The 21,457-nt window shown below is 40.1% G+C and overlaps 1 protein-coding gene across 2 annotated transcripts in view; it reads right to left on the bottom strand.

Moving 5' to 3' along the window:
* Positions 1-10,047: 10,047 nt before the first annotated feature.
* Positions 10,048-21,457, bottom strand: part of jsrp1.S (junctional sarcoplasmic reticulum protein 1 S homeolog) — a 49,359-nt gene continuing 37,949 nt past the window's right edge. For both annotated transcript variants that reach the window (XM_018243637.2, XM_018243638.2), the window contains exons 6-8: positions 13,007-13,165; positions 11,537-11,610; positions 10,048-10,971 (exon numbers count right to left, since the gene is read on the bottom strand). In XM_018243637.2, the coding sequence (XP_018099126.1) occupies positions 10,342-10,971; positions 11,537-11,610; positions 13,007-13,165 (863 nt within the window). In that variant the 3' untranslated portion in view covers positions 10,048-10,341. The remainder of the gene's footprint in view (positions 10,972-11,536; positions 11,611-13,006; positions 13,166-21,457) is intronic.

Here is a 21,457-nt window from a genome sequence, read left to right as displayed (position 1 = left end):
TCGTCAGAATGTGTACTTTCTGAAAATATATGGTTTTCTGGGGTCTCTGTACTGTTAGGGGGGTCTAATGTCGCATAATACACACACCAGGTGCTCAAATTGAAGCAGCCAGCGCGTCAGCCGTGAAAATGTATATACACTATTGTCATTTGGGGGTCTCTGTACGCCACATAGTTTGGTATATCTATGCATACTGGGCATCAAAGTGTTCAGTAGACCCCTGGCGTTCATATTTAGGATGTTTTATGCTGATAAGTTACGAAATGTGTGGCATATAATGGGGTAGAATTCAAGCTTTGTGACGATTTTCAGAAATTTGATAAAAACCGTTATGTTCAGCATTGCTTTGCAGTTTGGCAGTTTGCAGTAGAAACACTTATTTACCCATATTGGATTCGTCAGAATGTGTACTTTCTGAAAATATATGGTTTTCTGGGGTCTCTGTACTGTTAGGGGGGTCTAATGTTGCATAATACACACACCAGGTGCTTATATTGCAGCAGCCAGCGCGTCAGCCGTGAAAATGTATATACACTATTGTCATTTGGGGGTCTCTGTACGCCACATAGTTTGCTATATCTATGCATACTGGGCATCAAAGTGTTCAGTAGACCCTGGCGTTCATATTTAGGATGTTTTATGCTGATACGTTACGAAATGTGTGGCATATAATGGGGTAGAATTCAAGCTTTGTGACGATTTTCAGAAATTTGATAAAAACCGTTATGTTCAGCATTGCTTTGCAGTTTGGCAGTTTGCAGTAGAAACACTTATTTACCCATATGGGATTCGTCAGAATGTGTACTTTCCGAAAATATATGGTTTTCTGGGGTCTCTGTACTGTTAGGGGGGTCTAATGTTGCATAATACACACTCCAGGTGCTCATATTGCAGCAGCCAGAGCGTCAGCCGTGAAAATGTATATACACTATTGTCATTTGGGGTCTCTGTGCGCCACATAGTTTGGTATATCTATGCATATTGGGCATCAAAGTGTTCAGTAGACCCCTGGCGTTCATATTTAGGATGTTTTATGCTGATAAGTTACGAAATGTGGGGCATATAATGGGGGTAAAATTCAAGCTTTGTGACGATTTTCAGAAATTTGATAAAAACCGTTACGTTCAGCATTGCTTTGCAGTTTGGCAGTTTGCAGTAGAAACACTTATTTACCCATATTGGATTCGTCAGAATGGGTACTTTCTGAAAATATATGGTTTTCTGGGGTCTCTGTACTGTTAGGGGGGTCTAATGTCGCATAATACACACTCCAGGTGCTCATATTGCAGCAGCCAGAGCGTCAGCCGTGAAAATGTATATACACTATTGTCATTTGGGGGTCTCTGTGCGCCACATAGTTTGGTATATCTATGCATATTGGGCATCAAAGTGTTCAGTAGACCCCTGGCGTTCATATTTAGGATGTTTTATGCTGATAAGTTACGAAATGTGGGGCATATAATGGGGTAAAATTCAAGCTTTGTGACGATTTTCAGAAATTTGATAAAAACCGTTATGTTCAGCATTGCTTTGCAGTTTGGCAGTTTGTAGTAGAAACACTTATTTACCCATATTGGATTCGTCAGAATGTGTACTTTCTGAAAATATATGGTTTTCTGGGGTCTCTGTACTGTTAGGGGGGTCTAATGTTGCATAATACACACACCAGGTGCTTATATTGCAGCAGCCAGCGCGTCAGCCGTGAAAATGTATATACACTATTGTCATTTGGGGGTCTCTGTACGCCACATAGTTTGGTATATCTATGCATACTGGGCATCAAAGTGTTCAGTAGACCCCTGGCGTTCATATTTAGGATGTTTTATGCTGATACGTTACGAAATGTGTGGCATATAATGGGGTAGAATTCAAGCTTTGTGACGATTTTCAGAAATTTGATAAAAACCGTTATGTTCAGCATTGCTTTGCAGTTTGGCAGTTTGCAGTAGAAACACTTATTTACCCATATCGGATTCGTCAGAATGTGTACTTTCTGAAAATATATGGTTTTCTGGGGTCTCTGTACTATTAGGGGGGTCTAATGTTGCATAATACACACACCAGGTGCTTATATTGCAGCAGCCAGCGCGTCAGCCGTGAAAATGTATATACACTATTGTCATTTGGGGGTCTCTGTACGCCACATAGTTTGGTATATCTATGCATACTGGACATCAAAGTGTTCAGTAGACCCCTGGCGTTCATATTTAGGATGTTTTATGCTGATACGTTACGAAATGTGTGGCATGTAATGGGGTAGAATTCAAGCTTTGTGACGATTTTCAGAAATTTGATAAAAACCGTTATGTTCAGCATTGCTTTGCAGTTTGGCAGTTTGCAGTAGAAACACTTATTTACCCATATTGGATTCGTCAGAATGTGTACTTTCTGAAAATATATGGTTTTCTGGGGTCTCTGTACTGTTAGGGGGGTCTAATGTCGCATAATACACACTCCAGGTGCTCATATTGCAGCAGCCAGAGCGTCAGCCGTGAAAATGTATATACACTATTGTCATTTGGGGGTCTCTGTGCGCCACATAGTTTGGTATATCTATGCATATTGGGCATCAAAGTGTTCAGTAGACCCCTGGCGTTCATATTTAGGATGTTTTATGCTGATACGTTACGAAATGTGTTGCATATAATGGGGTAAAATTCAAGCTTTGTGACGATTTTCCGAAATTTGATAAAAACCGTTATGTTCAGCATTGCTTTGCAGTTTGGCAGTTTGCAGTAGAAACACTTATTTACCCATATTGGATTCGTCAGAATGTGTACTTTCTGAAAATATATGGTTTTCTGGGGTCTCTGTACTGTTAGGTGGGCTAATGTCGCATAATACACACACCGGGTGGTTATATTGCAGCAGCCAGCGCGTCAGCCGTGAAAATGTCTATACATATTGTCATTTGGGGGTCTCTGTGCGCCACATAGTTTGGTATATCTATGCACATTGGGTATCAAACTGTTTAGTAGACCCATATGTTTATATTTAGGATGCTTTATGCTGGTAATGATACATGGACAATACGATGCTGGAAAGTTGAAGCTTTGAGGCAATTTCCAGATATTTCACCAAAACCGACAACTTTGGGAAAGCCTTGCGACTCAGTAGTTTGGAGCAATAAGGCATGGGTACCCATTTTAGATTCTGTAGAATGTGTACTTTCCAAAAATGTATGGGTTTGGGGGGTAAACATATATTTCTGTGTTTTTACCCCACAAAAATGCAGTCAATGTGTTGATTTTTCATTAGCTGAAGTTACCCACGGGACTGTTTGTATGCGCTAACTTCATTTTGGGGCCTCTAAATGCCAGATACTTTGGTAAACCTATGAACAATGGCCACCAAACTGTTCGGAGGACCCTGGCAATCATATTTAGGGTGCTTTTTCTTGGTGCATAACGATACATGGGTGATATGGTGCTGAGAAGTTGAAGCTTTGAGGAAATTTTCAGATATTTCACCAAAACCGACAATTGTGGGAAAGCCTTGCGACTCAGTAGTTTGGAGCAGAAAGGCATGGGTACCCATTTTAGATTCGGTAGAATGTGTACTTTCCAAAAATATATGGGTTTTGGGGGGTAAACATATATTTCTGTTTTTTACCCCACAAAAATGCAGTCAATTTGTTGACCTTTCATTAGCTGAAGTTACCCACGGGACTGTTTGTATGCGCTAACTTCATTTTGGGGCCTCTAAATGCCAGATACTTGGTAAACTTATGAACAATGGCCACCAAAATGTTCAGAGGAACCCTGGCAATCATATTTAGGGTGCTTTTTCTTAGTACGTAATGACACATGGGTGATATGGTGCTGGGAAGTTGAAGCTTTGAGGCAATTTTCAGATATCTCACCAAAACCGACAATTGTGGGAAAGCCTTGCGACTCAGTAGTTTGGAGCAGAAAGGCATGGGTACCCATTTTAGATTCTGTAGAATGTGTACTTTCCAAAAATATATGGGTTTTGGGGGGTAAACATATATTTCTGTTTTTTACCCCACAAAAATGCAGTCAATTTGTTGATCTTTCATTAGCTGAAGTTACCCACGGGACTGTTTGTATGCACTAACTTCATTTTGGGGCCTCTAAATGCCAGATACTTTGGTAAACTTATGAACAATGGCCACCAAAATGTTCAGAGGAACCCTGGCAATCATATTTAGGGTGCTTTTTCTTAGTACGTAATGACACATGGGTGATATGGTGCTGGGAAGTTGAAGCTTTGAGGCAATTTTCAGATATCTCACCAAAAACGACAATTGTGGGAAAGCCTTGCGACTCAGTAGTTTGGAGCAGAAAGGCATGGGTACCCATTTTAGATTCTGTAGAATGTGTACTTTCCAAAAATATATGGGTTTTGGGGGGTAAACATATATTTCTGTGTTTTACCCCACAAAAATGCAGTCAATGTGTTGATTTTTCATTAGCTGAAGTTACCCACGGGACTGTTTGTATGCGCTAACTTCATTTTGGGGCCTCTAAATGCCAGATACTTTGGTAAACTTATGAACAATGGCCACCAAAATGTTCAGAGGGACCCTGGCAATCATATTTAGGGTGCTTTTTCTTAGTACGTAATGACACATGGGTGATATGGTGCTGGGAAGTTGAAGCTTTGAAGCAATTTTCAGATATTTCACCAAAACCGACAAATTTGGGAAAGCCTTGCGACTCAGTAGTTTGGAGCAATAAGGCATGGGTACCCATTTTAGATTCTGTAGAATGTGTACTTTCCAAAAATGTATGGGTTTGGGGGGTAAACATATATTTCTGTGTTTTTACCCCACAAAAATGCAGTCAATGTGTTGATTTTTCATTAGCTGAAGTTACCCACGGGACTGTTTGTATGCGCTAACTTCATTTTGGGGCCTCTAAATGCCAGATACTTTGGTAAGCCTATGAACAATGGCCACCAAACTGTTCGGAGGAACCCTGGCAATCATATTTAGGGTGCTTTTTCTTGGTGCATAACGATACATGGGTGATATGGTGCTGAGAAGTTGAAGCTTTGAGGCAATTTTCAGATATTTCACCAAAACCGACAATTGTGGGAAAGCCTTGCGACTCAGTAGTTTGGAGCAGAAAGGCATGGGTACCCATTTTAGATTCTGTAGAATGTGTACTTTCCAAAAATATATGGGTTTTGGGGGGTAAACATATATTTCTGTGTTTTTACCCCACAAAAATGCAGTCAATGTGTTGATTTTTCATTAGCTGAAGTTACCCACGGGACTGTTTGTATGCGCTAACATCATTTTGGGGCCTCTAAATGCCAGATACTTTCGTAAACTTATGAACAATGGCCACCAAAATGTTCAGAGGAACCCTGGCAATCATATTTAGGGTGCTTTTTCTTAGTATGTAATGACACATGGGTGATATGGTGCTGGGAAGTTGAAGCTTTGAGGCAATTTTCAGATATTTCACCAAAACCGACAACTTTGGGAAAGCCTTGCGACTCAGTAGTTTGGAGCAGAAAGGCATGGGTACCCATTTTAGATTCAGTAGAATGTGTACTTTCCAAAAATATATGGGTTTGGGGGGTAAACATATATTTCTGTGTTTTTACCCCACAAAAATGCAGTCAATGTGTTGATTTTTCATTAGATGAAGTTACCCACAGGACTATTTGTATGCGCTAACTTCATTTTGAGGCCTCTAAATGCCAGATACTTTGGTAAACCTATGAACAATGGCCACCAAACTGTTTGGAGGAACCCTGGCAATCATATTTAGGGTGCTTTTTCTTAGTACGTAATGACACATGGGTGATATGGTGCTGGGAAGTTGAAGCTTTGAGGCAATTTTCAGATATTTCACCAAAACCGACAATTGTGGGAAAGCCTTGCGACTCAGTAGTTTGGAGCAGAAAGGCATGGGTACCCATTTTAGATTCGGTAGAATGTGTACTTTCCAAAAATATATGGGTTTTGGGGGGTAAACATATATTTCTGTGTTTTTACCCCACAAAAATGCAGTCAATGTGTTGATCTTTCATTTGCTGAAGTTACCCACGGGACTGCTTGTATGCGCTAACTTCATTTTGGGGCCTCTAAATGCCAGATACTTTGGTAAACTTATGAACAATGACCACCAAAATGTTCAGAGGAACCCTGGCAATCATATTTAGGGTGCTTTTTCTTAGTACGTAATGATACATGGGCGATATGGTGCTGGGAAGTTGAAGCTTTGAGGAAATTTTCAGATATTTCACCAAAACCGACAATTGTGGGAAAGCCTTGCGACTCAGTAGTTTGGAGCAGAAAGGCATGGGTACCCATTTTAGATTCAGTAGAATGTGTACTTTCCAAAAATATATGGGTTTGGGGGGTAAACATATATTTCTGTGTTTTTACCCCACAAAAAATGCAGTCAATGTGTTGATTTCTCAGTAGCTGAAGTAAAGTCCTGAACAATTTGGATGTGCTAACTTCATATTGGTGTCTCTAAATGCCAGATACTTTGGTAAACCTATGCATAATGGGTATCAAATTGTTCAGTGGACCCCTGGCAATCATATTTCAGGTGCTTTTTCTTGGTACCTAATATAGTTTGGGATATGCGGAGCAGCAAAATAAAACCTTTGAAATGATTTTTCAGAATTTTGAATTTTTTGTTGAAAAACCGCTATGTTCAGACAAGCTTTTATGTTTGGTAGTTGGGAGTAGAGAGACATAGTTACCCATTTTGTAATCGGCAGAATGTGTACTTTTCAAAAATGTATGGTTTTCTGGGGTAAACCTACGGTTTGAGGATTTTTTTCCCTTGGAATCTAAAGCATGCCGTTTTCTGCCTTAGTGCTTTCAAAATTCGGTAATATACTGCCGGGAGTTTTTGCTGTACAGAAATCCTAAATCTCCCTAAAACTATACATATCTGGTATTGGCACGTTCGAGAGACATAAGGCTTTCCAAATCAGTTGGATTTTCATCCGTAAAATGAAATATTTTTCTGGTATAAATTGATATACGATGAAAAATGGTAATTTTTCATTTTTTTTTGGTATTTAGCACTATAAATTTTTTTGCACAGGTGGAAATACATGAAAACTCAGGCAGATTTAGAAAGCTCAGTTTCTACCGAAAAAAACAATGTATAGTTTTCCTAGGTAAACTATAGGTTTCCCCTCAGAAAATGCCCCTAAAGTGAGAGAGCACAAAATGTTTCAAAAACGGCTGGCATTTCGCGTAACCAAAATGTGAAATTCTGCTGGCACTTAAAGGGTTAAAAGGGCATTTCCTCTTCGACATAAGACAACATGACCTCTTCAAGTATTTTGATGTATTGAAACTGATCCATGATCCCTGGTATGTGATAAATAGGCCCAAGTATGAGAAACATCCCCATATCATGATGCTTGTGCCACCATGTTTCACTGTCTTCACAGTGTCTTGTGGCTTGAATTATGTTTGGGGTTGTCTGACAAACTGACTGCGGCCCAAAGACCCAAAAAGAACAATCTTTCTTCCATCGGTCCACAACATGTTGCACCATTTCTCTTTAGGCCAGTAAATGTAGCAAATTGTAACCCCTTCAATGGAAAACGGAACTTTGCGGGGACTGCTGATCATCGGCTGAGTATTTGCCATTTTGGCTACTCTATCCATTCGATATTTCTTCCACGTCTTTCAGGTTTTGGTTCCATTTTAAAGCATTTGAGATCATTTTATCTGAGCAACCTATAATTTTCTGCTATTCTTTATATGTTTTCTCGTCTCCAATTAAGTTTTTAATCAAAGTACGCTGTTCTTCTGAACAATGTCTGGAACGACCCCTTTTACTCAGATTTTCAGAGAGAAATGCACTATAACCACATGCACAATATTTGCTGCCTTCCTACTTTAAATAAGGGCTGTAATTGACACCTCTTTTTCACAGAATGAATGACCTCCCTAATTGAACGCCACACTACTATTATTCGGAATAAGCTATTATTATATTGAACACTGCTATTATTTGGAACAAGCCTCAATTAATAGGGATGTACCGAATCAACTATTTTGGATTCAGCCGAACCCCCGAATCCTTCGGGAAAAATTCGGTCAAATACCGAACCCTAATTTAGTGGTGGGAAGGGGAAAACATTTTTTACTTCCTTGTTTTGTGCCAAAAAGTCACGCAATTTCCCTCCCCACCCCTAATTTGCATAGGCCAAGCAGAAGGATGCGGTCGAATCTGAATCCTGCTGAAAAAGGCAGAATCCTGGCTGGATCCCAAACCGAATTCTGGATTCAGTGCATCCCTATCAATTGATTCAATGACACAGAATCATCATCAGCATGCATGTCATGACTGTTGAGTCTGTTGGTTTTCAATTACTCTACTACACCTACCAGTAAATTATTTGCCATGTAGAAATTTAATATAAATACAATATAAATAAGGTTAGTGATATCGAATTGCTATTATCCTGAAAACAACTGTACATGCCCAATTCTATCAACTCTAAAATCAATACGTATACCTCATATAGACATATACCCAGTCCAAAACACCACTGACATTGCTATACTGAGCTTAGCAATCAAATAGAACCCATGACTACAGCATTAGAAACTTACAAACACTAAGCTGCTTTAAAAATGTGTGCTGCTTATGATTATCCTTCAGTTCGGCATGCACAGTTGAAGACAAGTCTACATCAGCTTCACCTGCACATGCTCAGTGTTGGAGATCTTTTGCAGAGGAAGAATCAACAGTCTGAGTGGTTGTCCTTCAACTCACGTGAGTAAGGAAAAGGAGCAGATTTGCGGAGGGGCCCAAGAGGCTGCTGTAAGCTGCCAAAGACAGTAACAATTTATTGGGATAGTGTGGCCTGTTTGAATCCCAGTTTGGACCTGGGGAACACGGGTGCATTTTGAAGGGATGAGCTTGCAATCTTTTAAATCTAAAGACTTACAAAAATGCACATGCTACAGGGCTGTTTATTTACCAGCTCAGATATGCATTGCATGGGTGAATGACACTGCATAAAAACATGCAGCATAATATTCTTGCTTATAAATTAAGAGGCTTTCCCTGTTCAATACAGCTTGCAATCCAGTCTAATAATGCATCTTGTATTGACCCATCTTCCCGGACCTGGTCAGTGTGTAGTTTCCTCACCAACAACAGCACGAAGACCCACTGCATGCGGAGAAGCTGGGGCGCCTGAGCCGGGGGAAGTGTTCGGCACCACGTACTGTATGGCGATTTATCTGCCATGGTCTCTGCCTTGAGGAAACTACACGCCGGCCGGGTCCGGGAAGATGGGAACCTGGAGATCCCTGATCTGGATGGGCACAGCCTCCCGCCCCCCCAGGCACTGCACTGAAAACAGCGGCGAGATCATCAGCTTCGCCTAAACAGCTGCTGGTTGCCAGAAAAGTCTAGCAAAGGTATATGGAGGTTATGTAATAAAAGGCAATATGTTTACTCAGGAGCAGTAACCCAGTATAAGACCTGACACTAGTGATGGGAGAATAAACTCGCCTGGTGTGAATTCGCATGGAATGTGCGTGTTTCGCCGCCGGCGAATAAATTTGCGAAACGTCTGCAAAATTTGTGGGAGTCAAAAGATTTTGGACGAGCATCCAAAAAGTCGCTTGCATCAAAATCGCGTGCGTCAACACTATAGGGACGACCATTGAATTTAACACCAGCGTCAAAATTGACGCGGGCGTCAATTTTCGAGTTTCACCAATTTTTTGTCTGAAGAAATTCAACCATCACTACCTGACACAGCAAGGGACAAATTCTGTGTTTTAGGTAGAACCCAAGGGTGGTAAGGGTCTTTCTTTGGTTTTTGTTTATTCATCTGATTATCACTTTATGTTATAAAGTGGGCATGTGTCATTAATGTGCTGGGTCACAAGCTGTAAGATGCTGGGAGTGTATGTGTCACATTCCTTCTGCATAATTAAAAATATGTTGATAAAGATCACATTATTCCAGTGCTGGATAACCTGAAAGGTTTCAGATGAGGCCAATTACTAGATTATACCTCAAGGCTGAATTGTAATTCTCAGAAAATATGAAGCAAGAATTGTTAAGACAAGTATTTAAAATATGTTGCATTGTTTATTTGTACAATAATAATTTAAGGGAGGAAAATAAAATATTTTCATGTTCTATATACTTAAAAAAAAAACATTAAAGCATCTGATTTGTAAAGTGTAAAGAAATTTTCTAAAGTGAATGAAGAACAATACACTTTTTTTGTAGGCTTCATCTTTGTGGCAGTGAGGGAGTAGAACAGTTTATATTCTTTAGAACCTGAACTCTTTAGAAGTAGCAACAAATGGAACACCACCAAATCCTGACAAGGTCATTGGGTATGAAATCATCTGGTCTATTATCCATGCCTTCTATTATCTTGAGATTTTTTAAAACCTTTATCATACTGGTAGTGTTTATATTCCTTGTCTGCTTTCCATCCCTTCTCCTTGTCTGCTTTCCATCCCTTCTCCTTGTCTGCTTTCCATCCCTTGTACCTTTCATTTTCTTCCTGTGTGAAATATTTTTTATGTTCCTCTTTGTCTTTCTTGTATGACTTCCCTTCATCCTGCTTTTTATAGTGTTCATATTTATGTTCATGTGAAAATTCTCTCTCTTTGTATGTTTTTTCCTTATACTTGCTTGGCTCCTTTGTTTTTTTCATGAACGGAAACACCTCTCCTTTATGGGATTCTTCTTCAGATGCCCTATGGATTTCAAGTGCTTTTGTCTCCATGTATTCACTTTTGTCCTTCAAATCCCATTGCTCAGTTTTTTCCACCTTATCTAGATTCTTTTCCACTTCTGTATCCACTTTTAGCGCCTCTTCCTCCTCATCCTCCTGCAGAGTTTCTTCTACAGAATTGATCTCATCTTCAACAGACTCATCATTTTTCACCTCTGGTAATTCTACTTCTGGCAAATTCACGTCAGAAACATCTTTTTCAGACGATCCAAACCATCCTTCAAAAAACCATGAATCTGACTGCTGAAACAATCAGAGTAAATGATAGGTCTAGTGAATTATACAATCAGAACAAACAGTAAACCATTATCATGCACTACTGATCCAGAGGAAAAGCAAAATAAAACTGCATTTACCTCTTCTTTAGGTTTCCTTACAAATTCCTCTCTTAAACTGTACTTTAAAATGGTCTCCGTTTGGTTACTCCCTCACTTTACTCTTATCTGTTACCTTCTTGTTAGGTTTATCTAGTGGCTGTGGTGAATTTGGTTCAACATAGTTGCTGCTGCAATAATCACAAGGCCCCAAAGGATATTGATAAACATCAACACCTGGGGAGCACTCTATACTTGCCATTTGTCCCCAGCTGATAGGCCCAGGCCTGGCCAGGCCAATCAGCTGGGATCAAAGATTAAGTTTAGAATGCTCCCCAGGTTTTGGCGTTTATCAGTGTCCTTTCTGCCATTACTTTATTAAAAACACTGGATTTTTACACAACTACACAAATATATGCAATTCATGTACATGGAATTATCAGAAAATAAATTGTCTACCAAATGTTGCTATATTTCTCCAAATGTTTTCTTACCAGCTGGTCATTTGGATCAGATGGTGTCCATGGTTCATTTTCTAGGTCGGTCAGCTCATCTTCATCAGCTACTTCTGTGGGGGGGAAAAGTGTCAAACATCAACCTAGCTGGAATTAAAGAGAAACTCCCCTGAAATTACTTTGAACCTGGTGAAATATTTTGTTCATCATTAGACATAACTGTTCGTGAGTTTGTAATTGATCCTTAGCATGCAGATAACATTCAAAAGCAAAAAGTTATGGCCCATGTGCCCCCCCCTCAAGTCACTGATTGGTTACTGCCTGGTACAAATTAATTTTAACATATCAAACTTTACTACATTCATTAGAGAGAGTGTCACAAGGTATACTGAATAAATGCAACGGCAAACCAGCAGTGAGAAGAGTGGGACGAAAAGTAAAATGGACACAGTACAAGCAGGAGAAGAACACAACCTAAAGAGGCAGAATGGATAGTAGACATATAGAGGAGCAGGATTAGGAATGAAAAAGAGGAAGCAGGAATGGATCAAAAGCTAAATTGTTAAAAATGGGAGACATGAAAAGAGGCAGGAGCAAAAGTTGGAAAAAAAGAAAGTAGAATGGCCTTTAGTCTCTTTTTTTCAAATTTTTATTGTGAGGGCTGTCTTTTATTAAATGCTTGGAGGCAAGACTGTGCCATAAAATGTAAAAAGGAGTGTAGTTTTGTTATTTAGGAGTGTTTTTTTTGGCAGCGTTGGTGCAGAGGGTCACACTGCACAGTGGACATACAGATATATCTGGGTAATTATGGCTAAAGGAAATGCCAAAGGGGAACGTACCAAACATTTTCTCTGTGCACATCTTTTGGGGCTTAAGCTTCATGTTTGCTTTAATTCACCTGTGTATATACAGTAGTAAGGTGTGGTATGCAAGGCGGGCACCCCAGTCCAACTCTGCCCGATATGCAGCAGTCATTTGGACAGAGGGAGAGGCAGGCACTATTTTCCGACCCAGCTGTGGAACCCTGTGCTAGACAGCAAAACACTGTCTAGGGGGCCCGGCCACCATGGTTCCAATTGGGCCCTGCAGTTGGTAAGACCGACACGAACCATAAATGACCATAAACAACTGGCAAAAAACAAACAAACCCGACATTAATGAACTTCCGGGTGCTCCTCATTAAATACATGTAGTAGAAGGTATTCAGAAGCACTCACGGATGTAACAATAAGTGAATTTTATTGAAGATAACAAAATTCCCCACATCTACACATTTCAGTTCTCGTGACAATGGTTCAAGGAGAAGTTAAACAATGTACATATGTTACTCCTCATCTAAATTATACACAGGTTAGGGAGTAACAGAAGATGCAGGTCAAAAGGGGGGGGGGTAAACAATCTTATTTATTCATCTTTATTCTGCTCTGGGAACAATATTACTTATGTAGCATGAAGCATTGTATTTTTGTCCTAAACAGTGCACCCAGTTATAACAATACTGTAGCTCACCTTGTAAAACCTGGAAACCCACACTTATTAGGGCAGCAAAGGCAGCTATAGTCAGACACCTGTTTAGTGTGATTCCATTCCAGGAAGCAGACTCCTCTTCCTTCATTGGCCCAACACTTTTGGGCTCCAACTTTTTCTTGACTGGTGTGCTTTTGGGAACTTGAAAGACAGAAAAAGAAAAGAGAAAGAACTCATCTCAACAATTGTTGCCAAAAAGCATCATTCAAGCAGTTAACGCTGAGCTATCCTAATAATCATTTACAGTACTTGCACCCTCTCCTTTTGAGCAATGTCGAACCTTTGTTGATGGTGGAACACCATGAGCAATGCTCTTTCTAATGTTATTTTTCAGCACAGCAGCACCTGGAAAGGGCCACACTAGTTATAGGTATCCAGCTTGTGACCATTCATCTGTTGCACGTTATACACGCTTTCTGAAGGGTACAGAGAAATCAAATCAATAAAACTGCACATTGTTCTGTCAATGTAGTGGCACTGAGGTCAAGAAACCATAGTATATATATGAATTTATTTAGTTATGCCCACTCTCCTATGTTCAATTAGTAATGTAGCATGCCAGGTCACAGACTCTCTAAACTGATACAATTTTATACATAGTTCATAGTTTTTGTTTACTGCAACAGTAACATCATCCTACATGAGTCAAATATATTATTGTTCCACACCGGACCCTGATCTTAGTGAATTAACAAAAAGTTACTTGGAACAACAGAAAACATCTTCATTCAATCCAAGCCCTGCTAAACTTTAGGCACAAACATTTTTCATAACCATAAACTGGAACTGCTTATCATTTATTGACCTACTGGGTCCACTTTATGCTCTGGGCTCTCAACAGTCCCTGCGTCTAGTTTCTCTGTAATTACACCCCAGCCTAATCTGCCCTTTAAAATCCTGTTTCCCGGGAACCTAAATCCCTCAGTTCTAGCAGTCGCAGGTTTCAGACATGCCAGAACATCTTTAGCATCAACCGAGAATGTCCTCAAACGAGAATGCCCTTAGAATGGATGACTTGATAAAGTGAATTATTTTTGGGTAAGAATTCATCAAGTACACCTATCTAAATAGGGTCAGAAGAAAGGGGTTATTTAAGGTATCAATTTGCCATACATATACAAGCTCTGCAGTAGCCAGATGTGTCAAGCTGGCATCCTTGAAAAAGTATGTTCAGGGAGTGCTTAAAGGCCTGCAGGGAGGGAGATAGCAAAGTTGGAGGCAGCAGTGAATTCCACAGGCAGGCAGCAGCATGAGAAAGGTCTTGCAGAAGAAACCGATAAGGGTTATGAAAGGGCAATAGGTCAGATGGGAGCAAAGAATATTTGGAGACAAGAGCATAGATTACAGGAACAGTAACATCAAAAAATAAAAGTGTTTTAAAGGAATAACAATATCACGTAGTGTTCCCCTGCACTGGTACAACTGGTGTTTTTGCTTCAGAAACACTACTATATCTTATATAAACAAGCTGCTGTGTAGCCATGAGGGCAGCCATTCAAGTACAGGAAACACAACAGATAACATAAGTTCTGAAGAATCCCAATGTATGCTGCAAAGCTTATCTGTTGTCTGCTGTGTAACCTGTGTCTTTTCTCCTTTTTCAGCTTTGAATGGCTGTCCCCATGGCTACACAACAGCTTGTTTATATAAAATATAGTTGTTTTTCTCAAGTAAACACACCAGTTGTACCAGTGCATCACAACAGTATATGTGTGCAGATGTGCAGTAACCATTCAGTTGCAGAATATAATACCCTGCTGGAATTCTACTGTTCCTGATGGACCTCTTTAAAAGCTAGTTACAGTGAAGGCCTGCAGTCCTGGAGGAAATGGAGTTGCCCCTTGAACACATCTGACTGTTTGTGGGCAAAATCCTTCCATGTGTTCAGTAACATGTGGATTTGGCTCCTGCCAATGATAAATAAATGAAATAGTAGGGAGCCAATTCTGCATTTTCCTGCTGGCAGACAAAACATTGTTTCTGCCAGTTTTTAAATTCATGTAAATGGTGTTTTATTTGCCTTGGGTGCTAGAACACCTAGGCCAAGCACTGGCTAAAGTACAGACTTCACAAATTCTTGACGTAATTAAATGCATGTATTTGGCAAACTAATGCAAAAATGCAGATAGACAGTTATTAGAAAGACCACATGTTCGCAAATCAGAACATACTGTATTTAAAGGGATACTGTCCATGGGAATTTTTTTCCCCCAAAGCATCAGTTAATAGTGCTTCTGTACTAAAATCCAATTTTTAAAGAGCAAACTGATGTTTTTATATTTAATTTGGAAACCTGACATGGGGCTAGACATATTGTCAGTTTCCCACCTGCCCCCAGTCATGTGACTTGTGCTCTGATAAACTTCAGTCACTCTTTACTGCTGTACTGCAAGTTGGAGTGATTATCACCCCCTCCCTAACCACCCCCCCACACCCAGGAGCCTAGGAACAGAACATAATGGGAAGGTAAACAGATAGCAGCTCCCTAACACAAGATAACAGCTGCCTGGTAGATCCAAGAACAGTACTCAATAGTAAAAACCCATGTCTCACTGAGACACATTCAGTTACATTGAGTAGGAGAAACAACAGCCTGCCAGAAAGCAGTTCCATCCTAAAGTGCTGGCTCTTTCTGGAAGCACATGACCAGGCAAAATCATCTGAGATGGCTGCCTATGCGGAAGTGTATGGACTGTGAAGCTGGAACAAGCGCAGTGGACCAGAGCGAACGCTGAGCAGAGGGACACTGTATCGCTATCAGCTGCCGATTTGATTTTAAAGAGGATTTTAACGAAAACGGAATATTATATGCTTGTGAGTGCAATTTTATGTCTACGCTTCTACACATGCCGCTTTCTTATTGCCCATGAAGGAGAGAGAGAAAAAGAGAGGAGGGTTTGATTTAGAGATGGAACCTTGATTGTGACATGCGCTTACACTAAATGCTGTTTGTGAGTACAATACACCACCGGGTACCTTAAGGATTACGGTGTGGGTATTTGACCACCTTCCACCTATAACGAAATACGCGCTTTTATTCACCCTTCACCATAGTTAATGAAATGCTCTGGGGGTGCACTTATTTAAAACAACATTCAAACACTTGTATGTGGTGTTTTTATCAAAAATATTACACTATATATTTTTTCTGTTTTTTCCCCCCTCAAATTAACTTTTGAGGCATACAGCGATATTTTTTGAAACTTAATTTTGGAGGCGGAGGAGAGCCTGACGATTTCTGGATTGGGAGCACGCTGTATTTGGGAATTACGCTGTATTTGGGAATCACGCTGTATTTGTTAAATGGCTGCCTACGCACCAATATTACAACTAAAAAAATATACACGCTGGGTTAGGAATAACATTTTACATGGCAGAATCAGACAGACAGACAGACAGAATCACTTTAAATAATGATATGCAAAGAAATGTATAGAGCCTTTGCACAGACTGTGGGTCATTAAATCCCTTGAACAGCATCCAGGTGGTTTAGTCCTTTAATTCGCTACTTAGCAAGATCCAAAAAAAAAAGGCAAATCACGTACAGAGACCAGAAGATTAAAATTTAATAGGTACAATGCCAGTCCATGAATAAAAGTGAAAATTACCAGGCAAGTGGCAAAATATTGCTATAGTAAGATATCTACCAATTAACCCATTGAAGTGCCAGACTTGTATCAGGGGATTACAAGATGATGATTGCAGGAAATGTTGGCTCTGTGGAGTAAGCATGCCGTAGTTTCAGTGCCAGCAACATACATACTATATTTTACTGCATATAAAGGGTTAAACTCTATCATTAAAGGTAAAAACCTGCTGGAAAAGAATAGGAATAATATTTCATTGCTTAAGCCTTGAACAGAAGGTCACATATCCAGCACTAGAACAATGGTTACACCTGTAGCTGCCTTTCAGTTTACATTCAATAAAAAGCTCTGACCCATAATGAGGATTAGCAGAAGCACACATTAAAAAGCCTCCCACTCGCAGGAGTTGAAGCAGTTGCATAGAAACACAGTTATTAAGCCATCACACAATTCTGCACTTCTAATTCATTTTATTCCTTTTACACATTGGTCAGTTTCCTGGTACAAAATGTATTCAGAGTACTTGCAAACTGCCACAGAGTTTGCATTGCCTTGCTAAGCTTCCATACTTAAGTACTCCATTAATACTTATATTGGCCTCGGTGTATTAGCACCCAAGGTACTGATACTAATGGCTTCTAATTCTGTACTGGTGCCCACTGCTCTCAGGCTTAATCCTTATGTCTCTGGAATCCCCAGTCAAGTAATTTGCTCCTCTCTTCCTGCTCCCCATGTGATGGCCGGCATGTGGTCAGTCGATTGGCTTGCACAAAAACTCCCCTTACTAGCAGTTCATTCCACAATAGATGCAAGGTACAGAAAGAACCCTGTCCTTACCATCAACCTAAGAAATGTCTTAAAGGAACAATAACACCAAAAATATTAAAGTGTTTTAAAGTAATGAAAATATAATGTACTCTTGCCCTGCACTGGTAAAATTGATCTGCTTGCTTCAGAAACACTGCTGTAGTTCATATAAACAAGCTGCTGTGTAGCCATGGCAGCAACTGAAAAGGGCTAAATGGCACAGGTTAAATAGTGACTAACAGAGAACACCATTATGTTCTACAGAGCATATCTGCTGTGTAACCTGAGCCTTTTCTCCTTTGAATGGCTGCCCCCATTGCTACACAGCAACTGTGTTTCTGAAGCAAAACACACCAGTTTAACCAGTGCAGTTTAACACCACATTATACTTATATTACTTTAAGCACTTTCTTTTCTTTTTTAACTTCAAATTTTAGATAGGAAGAAAACATATCACATTTAGGTTATTCCAGTGATAGTCATTGCCATTGGTGGTAAACTCAGCATAGTGGTACTACTCAGTATCCCTTATTCTCCCCAAGGGGGAGAGTGTTGGGACCTGGACCCTGCCTGGATTTGAACTGGTGACCTGTTTCTGTGCAGACCATTTGCCACTGCTCTATTTGAACAGGCAGGAGGATGCTTTGTTTATGCTTTGGTCACCTTTAGTTTCCAGGCAGGCATAGAGAATTCAACTTGTAGTCAATTTTGCCACAGGTGCTCAGAGTTTGCCATCAGTGTGGCTAAAAACCCCCTGCTTTGCACTCACACATTGCCCATTGTAGGTGAAGTTTGCTTGTTCCTCTGTGCTGAGTCCTGCTCCATGGGATTTTCTGGTTCTGACCCCAGCCTAGTCCTGACCTAATATTTGTCTCACATCTCAGAGGTTGTCTTTCTGGTACTGACCTGGCCTGCCTGACTATGATAATTCTGTCTCTACTGGCTCCTTCCCTGCTGTAAATTTGGCTCCCTTGCTTGCCCCTGTGGGAGTTGCAGGTAAGACCTGGTGGCACCCAAGTAGCTGATGGCTAAGCCCAAGGCCAAAGGTGGTTGTTATAGTCAGAAGACCATGCTTAGACCAGAATCCAGTGACTGTCCCTGGGGTTTGGGTTCTCCATTTGCAGGCCGGACTGGCAATTTGTGGGTTCTGGCAAATGCCGGAGGGGCTTCTGTAAGGTGCCATAGAAAGTCAGTATTTAGTGGGCTGGTGGGGGCTGTTTAGGCCTCTGTGTGGGCTGATTGGGCCTCTATGTACCTGAAATGCCAGTGCCTATTTTAATTCTGAGTCTGGACATGGCCATTTGTGACAGAAAGGGCTGATGGAAACCAGTGGCTGGGTCCCACTGGGAGATCCTTTGATTCTTTATCAGGCCAGAATTTTGTCTTATTCCCTTTGGCTCTCTCTCCTTAAAGGTATTGTTCAGTATAAAAAACTAGTTAAATAGATAGGCTGTGCAAAATAAAAAAATGTTCTCAACATAGTTAGGCAAAAATGTAATGTAATGTATAAAGGCTGGAGTGACTGGATGTCTCACATAATAGCCAGAACACTACTTTCTGCTTCTTTCTGCAGCTCTCTTGGTTTCCACTGATCGGTTACCAGGCAGTAACCAATGACTAGAGGGGGGACCAATTACAACTCACTGAACAGTTATGTCCCATGTGGCCCCCTTCAAGTCGGTTACTAACTCAGTTAGAGAGCTGTAAAGTAGGAAGTAGCGTTCTGTTCTTTTAGATATCTGCTCAGTCCAGCCTTTATAGATTACATTTTCGGCTAACTAACTGTAATAGAATTTTTTTTTATTTTGCACAGCCTATTTACCAAGTTTTTATTTTTACACTGAACTTTTCCTTTAAAGGAGGGACAGTTTATTGTGAATGGATAAGCCACAATAGTGCAAGCTAGAAAGCTATATTTATTCTGTAGAATGCTTTATCTGAGTAAACAGCTCTAGAAGCTCTCAGGATAGCAGCTGCCATATTAGCTTAGTGTGACATCACTTCCTGCCCGAGACTTCCTGTCTCTCCCTGCTCACTCATAGCGCTGGGCTCAGATTACAGAAGGGAGGGGGAGAAGAGCAAGCCGAGCATGCTCAAGCCCCTGCCCTGGAGGTTTAAGCTGAAAACAGGAAGTCTGATACAGAAGCCCATGTGTACACAACAGAAGGACAGAGGACTCGGAGGGTTTACTGGTGTATTTCTATATCCCTTTCTGATAAAGTTTACTAACTTTTAGTTTTAATCTTTAATTCTCCTTTAATAGTAGATTACTGGAAACTTCATACAGGACCTCCAAGACCCAGAGTTTAATTTGATGATAAGCTCCTTATAATACTTCTGGCATAACTGATTATATACTTATAATGACTAACAATTTAAGCATTTGAGGCATGATTATTAAGGCAAACTTGAAATGGAAAGGGATATAGCAATTATAACAATTGAAAAAATCACATATCATATAAGCCTTAGACTAGTTTAAAAAGTAAATAATGAATGATTTGCTTTAAAAATACTCCAATGTTTCCCATGGCAAATAAGGCATAATAAAGGTATTTCTGCATTATTATTGATGAGTGGCACAAAGAAATGCAGAAGTAAAGTTACTATGAATGGCTGCAAGCAGTGGAAGGTTTTCTGCTTCTGAATAGGGAAAGCACAGACAACTACACAAATTCCACTGCTAGTATAGTGTATTGGAGATTGTGTTTGTCAACTGGCAGATACATGGGATCAACATTTGAGCCATTAGAGGAACACTAAAGAAAAGCACATTATCACCTATTTAAAACCTAATAGCAGTATTGAGACATACTACCCCCTCTGAAGTAACTAGTAACTAAAAAAAACTCACATCATATAGTGGTGTATGTGTATATATCATTATCTATTTATGACTTCTAACTTGTAAAAAGATTCTGGCTGAAGATTCCTCAAGGTCTCTGCCAGAAGGAAACCCAGTCTCTGTTGTCACGGAATCCCATTACCAGCATTCCTGAGATTTTAAAGGTGGCAAGGTATAACGGTTTATGTCTAGTAAAATAATTCCGAGCTGTAAACCTATCAGATTTAGTTAATCTGCATGTAACATCTGATCCAATGGTGCATCATCAGCCCTCTCAGAACAGTAGCAAGCCAGTTCATTGGGCAACAACCTGAGGGATAATTTGTAAAACATTTTTTTAGAAGCATGGGGGCTACACCAAATTGCCTGAAAACCACCTCACACAATGGCAATTTCAATGATGGCCATAATCACTTGTATGTACAGATTCCAACTTTTATTTTTCATGCTGATTCAGGGTTTGAAATCATTATACTAATATATTGTGCTAGCCCCCCCCCCGATGTAAAGTCATTTAATGCATATCACTGGCATTTTTGACTTGAGAAAGGACTTACGCTTACGCTAATGTCAGACAGGGCACAAATATGCAGGCCAAGAGTCAGCCCCTGTGCTGGCATTAGCCTACTGTCCTGCCTCTGTGTATTTTGGCAATCAACCACAAGCCTAAATGTCACCGGAATAAGCAAAGTACCTAAGTAACTTGGCTTCACTCAATAATATTGGTAATCAGTTTTTTTGTTAGCTTAGTTGACCCAGGACTGGGTGTTTAAATGTGCCTGGTGATTAATTTTGGCGCGTCTTCTTAGCTGTTTAGGTATGCTAGGCCAGTTAGATCTATTTAGAAAATGGATTAAGAGAACTGCATTTTCCCAGACATGCCAGTGAGAAAATGTTAAATTGAAGCATTAACCCTTGGAATATAATACAAGTGTATCCAAACCAGTTACTGCAGTTCAACAGTGCTAGAAACATCTAGTCATTTACAACCACAACTGCAGTGTGCAAAGTTGTCCCAATGAATCCCATACTCTTGCTGCCCTCAGATGCTAAAAGTTATTAATATAATGGATCGATATCCACCATCTAAAAAGCAAAACAAAAGCAAAAGCAGCTAAAGGAAGTTCCCCACAGTCAATAAAGTTGTTCATTTACTCTTACGGACAAGGAAATACTTGACCAATTAAAGCTACA

This window comes from Xenopus laevis, chromosome 1S (assembly GCF_017654675.1).
Source record: "Xenopus laevis strain J_2021 chromosome 1S, Xenopus_laevis_v10.1, whole genome shotgun sequence".
NCBI classification, from domain to species: Eukaryota; Metazoa; Chordata; class Amphibia; order Anura; family Pipidae; genus Xenopus; species Xenopus laevis.
The sequence above is the reverse complement of the archived record's forward strand: the minus strand, read 5'-3'. Positions and strand labels throughout refer to the sequence as shown.